The 9096-nt window shown below is 35.1% G+C and overlaps 2 protein-coding genes across 3 annotated transcripts; one reads left to right on the plus strand and one right to left on the minus strand.

The window, feature by feature from the left end:
• Positions 1-970: 970 nt before the first annotated feature.
• Positions 971-3287, plus strand: LOC148920835 (DNA-directed RNA polymerase II subunit 4). Its single transcript, XM_089043419.1, has 6 exons — positions 971-1142; positions 1223-1331; positions 1558-1635; positions 2210-2243; positions 2343-2411; positions 3031-3287. Exons 1-6 carry the CDS (start codon positions 1094-1096, stop codon positions 3106-3108), a joined length of 417 nt encoding a protein of 138 aa, XP_088899545.1. The 5' UTR covers positions 971-1093; the 3' UTR covers positions 3109-3287.
• A 760-nt stretch (positions 3288-4047) lies between these two features.
• Positions 4048-8186, minus strand: LOC103344352 (uncharacterized). 2 transcript variants are annotated; one of them, XM_089043412.1, is made up of 8 exons: positions 8052-8186; positions 7365-7468; positions 7177-7260; positions 6988-7085; positions 6598-6881; positions 5698-5932; positions 4657-4861; positions 4048-4520 (listed from the first exon to the last, which is right to left on the minus strand). In XM_089043412.1, exons 2-8 carry the CDS (start codon positions 7455-7457, stop codon positions 4398-4400), a joined length of 1122 nt encoding a protein of 373 aa, XP_088899538.1. In that variant the 5' UTR covers positions 7458-7468; positions 8052-8186; the 3' UTR covers positions 4048-4397. The 2 variants fall into 2 exon arrangements, with proteins under 2 accessions (XP_088899538.1, XP_088899540.1); XM_089043414.1 differs by having other exon boundaries at positions 8060-8168.
• Between the last annotated feature and the right edge of the window lie 910 nt (positions 8187-9096).

Consider the following 9096-nt stretch of genomic DNA (forward strand, 5'->3'; position numbering starts at 1 on the left):
CATATCCCATTTGCCTTAAATAGTAGGCCGTAAGATTTGTGCAACCAACATTTTATTAATCTTTTTAATTAGTAGAAAAGAAAATGCTTGTATTTCTTCTTCTGAAGTATGAACTTCTTCGTTCATGTCAATCACTGTTTGATATGTGTGAAAATAAAAAAATCATTTTATGGTTTTTATTTATAAAAAAAAATTTATATGTACCAAATTGCAACTTGGATGAAGGATGAATGTCTTCTTTCAGAAAATGAGGCAAGCAATGTCCTCAATATCCATAGAGTATAAGGAAAGTACACTACACATTATAATGGTTAACAAAACTTCGGACAATGTAAGTGGTAGGTAAAATTTTTGAAAAATTAAGGTGACATTTCTCTTAATTTTTTGTTCATGTGACAAAAAACATTTCCCCTTAATTAAATGGTCCATATGCATTGAATTATGTATTACTCATGTGTTTACTTCACATAAAAGAACGAAAATGCAAGTGGAGTCCACACAAAATTAGGAATTTAACACCTGATTTTGGAAGAATTAAACTCTTGGATGGGAGGTGGTATTATAATTGTTGGAGAACTAACTATTAGTAATTCATCTTTTTTACTTGTTATATCCTCACATAATCTTTAAATTCCAAATTCGCTATCTACTTTAACCCAATAAAAATTTGCTCACAAAATAATTTAGGGCATTTTAGTAAACAAACAGGTTTCAATTCCGATTCAGGAGAAGTTAGTAAATAACTTGTAAGGAACCAATATCATTCTTACTCTGATTCTAATAGTTTAGTAAACAGCTTCAATAAAAATTCAGATTCTAACTCCTCAATTCCATTCCTCTTCATCCGATTAGGAATTAGTAAATGGACAAATGTTTGTTATGCCCATTCAATTTTCCTTTTTCTTTTTTTTCTTTTTTCGGAAACCCGCACCGAACTTCAACTTTCCCAATCCCTTTCTAGAATATTTATAAATCGGCAAGTCTGATTCCGAATTGAATTCCTGCTTACTCGAAAAGTGGGTTTCAAATACTTCAATTTCTCGCTCTCTCTCTCTCTAGCTAGATTTTCGGTACCTTCTGCTTGCTCTGCAACATGTCTGGAGAAGAAGAAGAAAATGCCGCCGAGCTCAAAATCGGAGACGGTACCTCTCTCTCCCTCTCTCTCTACCTACATATATAAATATATTGTTAGTATTTATTTGTTTTCTTGTGTGGTGGGCAGAGTTTTTGAAAGCCAAGTGCTTAATGAACTGCGAAGTTGCGTTGATTCTTGAACATAAGTACGACCAGCTTCAGCAGATGTCTGATGACCCCAGAAACCAAGTTTCTCAGTGAGTTTTTCTTTCATTTTTATCTATTGTAATTTCTAAGATAGGGGTTGTGCCTTGATTTATGAATTTCAACCTTTCACCTGCAAACCCAGCTTATGATTATGTAGATTGTCTGGCAAAAAGGAGATTTAAATTGACTTTGTCTGGCCTTGAACTGTTTTCTCTTAAACAAGTTTGATAAGAATAATTGATTATTTTCCCTTTCTTTTTCATATTACTTCCTCAGAGTATTTGAGAAGTCGCTGCAGTATGTGAAGCGCTTTAGCCGTTATAAAAATCCTGATGCTGTCAAACAAGTTAGAGAGTATCCTTCAAATTGTGAAGATGGGAAATTATGTTCTATGTTGTTCATGATTGTGCTACATGTCTACTACATTCATACATATGCACAACTTCCCATCTTTCATTATTTTCACATAAAATAGAGAATTAACCAAATTTGCCCGTTAGAGGAGGCATGTTTATCAATCCTACAACTCCAAATTTAGCTGGATGGCTCGTATTAGTCATGGGTTCTCGTTATTTGTCCAAGTTATGTTGTGTGTAGCCTTAAAGCAAGTTAAACTACAGCAGTTTAAGGAGTTCAATCGTTTGTTAAGGATTGTAAAAATATAGTCAACAATGGGATAAAGACGAAGCATTTATTACTTAACTAAGATTATCCATTCAGTTATGAGGTCTGTGTGGATTGGAAATCTAGCTGAGTTCATCTGTTGATGTGTATATGTAACTCTTACTTGCCACAAATTCAAACATGAATCTTTCAACTGCTTAATTGGGCTAGTGACTTCCATAGGAAACTCTGGTTTTTATTAGTTACTTTAAATAAATAAATGATGTTCCATCTGCATCAAAGGTTGATCTTAACTGGGATTCAGAATTCTGAGCAGATATCAACTGACTGAGTTTGAGGTAATTGCCCAACATGCACAATAAACTCTAGGATGAAAATTTTCTTTTCATTTTTTCCACAACAATCTTCTTAATGCTGGATTTTTCTCTGTTGTGCAGCTTTGTGTTCTTGGCAATCTCTGCCCTGAAACTGTTGAGGAAGCTATTGCTATGGTACCATCTATAAAGGTATCTTGTGCCCACTTTTTGTTATGGTGCTTATGATTTGTCAACATATGCATATATATAGGTGCTTATGATTTGTCTGGGTAAACATATATTTAGGTGCTTATTTTGCAAACATGGTACATTTTTATGTTAGTGAAAGATTGATATGAGGAGATGGTTAATTACAAAGTGTGTCCTATTTTCCTGTTGTTACACTATGGTAAATGGAAGGCTCCTAATAATGTAAACACGTAATTTTTTTGAAAATTAAGAGGATGATGGCAGGTTCTCAGGGAAAAAAACAGATAATTACTATAACAAGTTTAGTTAAGTTTACCAGACGAAAAAAAAAAGGCTACTATAAGGGATACAATCAGATGATGGGCAACAAAGATTCTTGAACATGTAACATTCAAGATTCAGGTTCCTCACTTAGTTCCCATTCTAAGTGGGGGGGAGAAAGTTTGATACAAGTTCATGCCAAATAAACAAACCTTATTTGAGTATAGAAATAAGGGCTTTTCATTTCCTTCTTGAGTCTGTAAATCCTGCCTAAGGTTGATTTGATTCATTTGACCCTAATTAATATATATATATATATATATATATATATATATTTGACGGAGCCTCTCTTATGCAGGCCAAAGGACGTGTTCATGACGATGATGCAATTGACAAAATGTTGAATGACCTGGCGCTAATCAAGAAATTTGAGTAGTGTCTGTTGCTTCTGCTCCCTATCAGTACGAATAATGCTTTATGTTGTAATAATATTTAGATCTTAAACGTAGCAAAGAGTTTGGAATGCAGACATCAATGTAGTTGAATATTCTGACTTGTATTTACGGATGATGATTGTGCCCATTAGTAATTTGTTCCATTGTATTTGATCTTAAAGCCAGCCCAATGCCATGGCTTGAGTGATGTGAATATGGTTTTTGTATTTGGTTAATTGATTAGTATAATCCAATTCATCAGGAAAAAGGGGAAGAAAAAAAAACCAATTCTTCATACAAATAATCTAATCGAATACAACTATTGTATCTGCAATCTTTAGTATTCTCTTTGGTTTCTGGTCAATAATATTAGAATCATAGATATATAATTTAGTTTGGTAAAAGAAACAATTGCAGTCACGGGCATTTCCTGCTGTATCTGGTATGAACAATTTGCTCTGTTCATGTCTCAAAATCACCTCTGCGACAAGCCAAAAAAAGTTTTCTGGGAACTTACCTGATAAGAATTTTAAGCTATCTTTGCCAGCCAGTTTAGCTTAAGCCTCCGCTCTGTCCAAGTTGTGTTTTAAACATCTGTGTGCTTTTGGATTGGATTATAAAGTAAGATTCAATCCCATTGGTTAAGGAGTTTAAAGTGAGGATGCTATTTGAGGAGCTCAATCCAATCATCGAAACATTTAAAATGTTTAAGTCTCGTGATTTCTTTACATTTGTTGATAGTGGAATTGGCCTCCTCAAATAGCCTCCTCACTTTAAACTCCTCATTCCCCCTACTTCATTTTAAACTTATTCAGCTATATAATCCATCCCACCAAACGAATTGCAAGTTGCAACAGATGAATTGTATTTGTAACCGAAACGGTGGTATGGGCTGACTAACCAAGATTGTAATAGGAGGTATTCTCTCAGCACAAAAAATGTGACAATAAAAATCAATCTAAACCCCGTAGATGCATCATACACTCAAACGGCAAAGGTTAACTGTTCCCCAACAAACCATATACAACACAACAGTCTCAAGACCTCCTTTCCGATGGACAATGATTTTTCCTTTCAGCATAACTGGTGATACAATTTAAAAATTCTTCAAACATTACCACAACAACCAGAACTCGTACTCTGTCAATTCTACAGAGAAACCACCATCAATAACCAGGAAACAAAGCCTCTTACGCCCTGTTATATGTATACTAACTTTGAAGAGCTACAATGTTCACTGGCATATAGAATGTACTGTTCTTTCCTTCTTTCCTAGAAGAAACTGCACCGATTATGACAAATAGCCACGTTCGGCTAACCCATGAAAAGATTTCTCTACTTGCACCACAACAGCTTCCTCTGTCACAAGCCAGTTCCCCTTCCTGGACTTTCCTTCATCATGTTGAGAACAGCTCTGCAAAAGGACAGACTTTACATTAAATTGTTTCTGTATAAAACTGAAGGGGTCGCCCACCCCCTACTGAAGAACATGGGGAGGAATAAACTAAAATCCTCAAATATTCAGACCAACTAGCAAAGAGTTGACTTACCTTGGAACAAGTATATACCATAAGTGTCATCCAATTCCAGTTCTCCAATGATGGTCTCTGACAATCATCAGCTGCTTCTTGTACAAAGTATAATACCGGAGGCATTAGCTGCATTTCATACTGCCTTGATCCACCACACAGCCTGCATTTCCCAGGGTCTCCTTCAGCTGATGAAGCCAGGAGTGGCTTTCCGCCATATGAATATCTAAGTACAGAAGATATGATAAGAGATGAGAAAGGCAAATGGGAAGCTAAACAATAGATTTTTTATTTTATTCACCAATTCTAACAATGATAATCCTTAGCCCAATTTCGAAAGACCTATGGAAGATAAATGTACCAAAGCCTAAGACAAGCTTCCCACAATTTTGTGCCCAGTTTCCAATTTAAGATCAAATATAAGCTGAAAAAGTATTATCTTTTCAAAACAAAACAAAAAAAGTTATAATCACCTGCAGCTGCAAGTAACAAGTGAAAATCAAGTTTTATCACATGGAAATTGACACAAAATAGCATTTGGGTAAACTAAAGGGTAGTCAATAAGAAATTCCTCACTGGTTAGCTCCAAAAGAAAAGACACCTCATATGCTTAGATCCTAAAATACAGTTCATCCTTAAGGTCCTAATCAGAGAGAGGGCAATCTGAAAATATTACGGTAAAATAGTCGTCCTATATATGCAGTTAACTTAATGCATCTTAAGTTAACTTTGGCAAACCACAAGAGGTGTAAGTGTCACAAACTGGACCTAAGATATGAACCATACTTTTGGGATCTAACCACACACGATGTTGTCCTAATTTGGCCCTTCCCCCGGAATAAAAATAAATAAATAATAAATAGGACATGTGTGTTGATCTGCAAATTAACCCACGTGAATCATACTGGACCTCACAATTGATATTATTGACCACCAAATGCATAATAGGAATCTCTACAATTTTTAACTAGTAATGATAACAAGTTCCTGCTGCAATTGTAATTCCTTACTTACATTCTAGTTCCATCTACCACAAAATTCTAAGTTCCATTGATTCAGTACCTGAAACATTGTTCTGGATATGCATCCAACCGTTTCTTGAACTTAAGGTATGTCCTGTCAGCAGTCAAAGCTTTATCATATTCATATGCTTCCTCTGCCCAAGTTTCATCTTGTACATGATCCTTGTCATTATTTCCTTCTTTTGCAATGGAAAGTGATGAGTATTTTGAACATAAAGAAGTAAGATTCTTTGAGGATGGCTCTTCTTGAGTGTATATATAAAAACAAGGCACCACTGCACAAGCACATCAAACAAGTTATAGGTCAGAAAAACCAACTACAACCTTCAAATGCCAAGTCAGCACTTTTACCCAAAAACTGTCACGAAAAAGTTGGTAACTCCCTGAAGAACTGCTCGCCCCCATGCCCCCAACACACAAATGAAAAAAGAAAAAGAGAAGAGAAAATTATGTAACAAACACAAAAACACGCAAATAAGTAAATCATGTTGTACACACACATAAACAAGGTTTTTCAAACTAAGCAGAATTTTCTATGAAAAAATAATTTTAACAGTTCTGTTCCATACAACAACGGAAACAAATCATGATTTCTTGATATGCTAATTTATTTTTTTTTCTTTCTAACTTTTTCTTTCAAACCAAAACAAGAATTCAAGCCATTCTCAATCTCATATTCATTAACTGATGAGTTTCATTCTTCCACATCTTTATATTTGTAGCCAATCCTATTCTCTCCACTTTGTGCAAATTTTCCCATGTCACCTTTTACATTGAACAACCAAGAAGAGTTTGAACTTATTGGAACCATGAAGTGACATCTTTTACCCACAGAGAAATGAGGGTCATGAAATGGTGGCCAAAGAAACACACACTATTAATAAAAACTACGAAACTAAGTAAAGGGAAGATAAGCTGAGGTTTATTCTTCTATCCATACCAGGTTTGTTAACGTCTACCACTTTTTCCAACTGACTTGAAGGTGAGTGCATTGTAGAAGTCTTACGATTATCCTTCCTATGTGGTTTCTTGGCATGAGAAGCCAAGCTCGCAGCGGCATTAAGTGCTTTACCCAACTCCTCCAGATCTACATCTTCATCATCCCAATCCTCCCACCAGCTGGTGTTTAAAGCTGATACTGATGAAGTTGAAGGGACCACCTCCTGAGAAGCGGCATTTGGTTCCTCCTTATTGTGTAATTTTTGAACACGAAGAGCTCGCCAGCTGCATGTCATGATATATAATCTTAGGTATATAAGTTTAAAATGTTTGCAACAGCAATAATACTTATTGCAGCTTTGTAATATCAAAACAGAACGTTTATAAAGACCTAAGAGGTGTGCTCCCACATTTTGGCATTAGACAACCAAAAACAAAAAGAACACGCTCTTCAATCTTTAAGTTTTTACTTGAAATTGGGGCATAAACCTGGAAAAATAAAAATAAGAATCATGGCCGTTCATTTCAAATATGTTCACAAGAAATTGTAAATTTATTAGTTTCTAGAAGAAAATTAAACCTGAGCAACAAGACTTAGTTTACTTCCACATGCACTGCACTCAAGCAGATCAGGTGTCACGGATGTCTCAGGAAGAGGCCAGTCCTGTCACAAAGAAAGTAAAAAGGGATATAAAAACAAAAATAAAATAACAAAAACTCAATCAGCATATCCTCCAACAAAACATGACATTGCGTGCAGTTTCTCACAGGTAGTCCACCAATTTTTGTTGTATAATGATCAGATTGTTCACGATAATCATTGGCCCATGGTCCTGGCATCCCTAGTAGGACTGCAGCCATCACCCAAGGTCCTGGAAAAAGCAATAGGAACTCATAAGCATAGTTGGTGAAGCAATGTAAGCAAAAGAGCTAAACACTCAAACTCCACCATCACCATATATAGTTGCTAAGCAAAGAAAACACGTAAAACAATAAACTGGGCAGATTAGGATAATATAACTGATAATCAAAAGATTCAAGTTTTGAAGTTGAATGTTTTGCATTTGCTCATCATCCATGACCTTTTTAAAAACATGAGGATCCACTCAACTGAGCCTGATACGACTCTTGGGTTAATTTTTATTTTAGTTTCTTAGAAACCAAAATGATGAACAACTCTTCAAAGCTGTTATAAATTTATAGCCTTTCGAGCTCCTAAGCAGGATATATCTCCACTTATCTCTAATGGGTGTCATATGAAGTCAAAATGGCCTCTTAGTTTCCCTAAAGAGAAAGAAAAGAACATCTCTACACCTTGAAATTAGGATTTGTCATGAACAATACAAGATTGAAAGAAACAAAAGTAAGCTCAGAAATTTTACTCACGATACGAAGAAAGAAACTGAGAATTATAGGTACTGCAAGTTTTAATTACCAACAAAAACAAAGGCTTACCCAGATACCTACTAAAGCTTTCAGAAAGGGAGAGATAGAGTGCGGAGAGAGAGGGATAGAGAGGGGAAAGAGAGCAGAGAGATATCTGAGAGGGAGTGGGAGGCGGAAGGAAAAGGAAGGAGGGAGAGGCGCAGGGGAAGGGTTTTTCTTATTTTTTATTTTTTAAAATTTTTAATTCTATTTTTTAATAGATTTTAATACTAATCTAGTAAAATTGGTTGTTAGGAAATAAAAAAAGAGTTGATTTCTCCACTCTCATTTTCTCCACTTACACTCCTTTTTGTGTTTTAATATTTTTTAATCAATTTGGTTATTTTTTGTTCTTTCCTTTTCTTATTTTGCCCTTGGTGACATGGCAAGTGAGATGCCTAGATGTGTGAAAGAAATAATAAAAGAATTCTTTAAAAATTGGGTAATTTTCACCTTTCTAAAAGCAACTCCACCCATTTGCCTATCATTGTCACAGGAGTAGTAGCCACTATTCACGTGAATAGTGGTTGCCTCTACAAAAGCCATTTCGTTCCATCCGTTGTCATGGTAAAGGACAATTACTATTCTTTTCTTTATTTTTTTCACAAATTTTTTTACCTCAATAATTAATTTAGATAATATTTTTGGATAAGATTTTCGGGTTTCTACGTGTCAAGACTATTCATAATCGGATAAAATTTCTAGATAAGATTTTTGGGTTCAAATTTCGAATAAATTTCAAATTTCAGATAAATTTCAAATTTCAAATTTAAGATAAAATTTTCATCCTATCAAATCAAGCCACGTGGCATCTCTATCTGGCCAAAATTTTCTATAAAACCAGAGGCTCAGCTCATACCTCTCACACCACATATTTTTATATTTTCATTTTTCAGAGTTTAGAATTCATACTCCATTCTCAATGGAAGATTTGAGAAGATGCTTGGATAGGCAAGAGCGAGAAACAAATGAGAGAAGCCGTAGACGAGCTGAAAGACATGGTGCTCCACGCCCCTCTACTTTTGATAGAAGAAGCCATAAAGATAAGAAATAAAAATACAATTTGAAAAAGAGG

Source organism: Prunus mume, linkage group LG1 (genome assembly GCF_029339155.1).
Source record: "Prunus mume cultivar Tortuosa linkage group LG1, ASM2933915v1, whole genome shotgun sequence".
NCBI classification, from domain to species: domain Eukaryota; kingdom Viridiplantae; phylum Streptophyta; class Magnoliopsida; order Rosales; family Rosaceae; genus Prunus; species Prunus mume.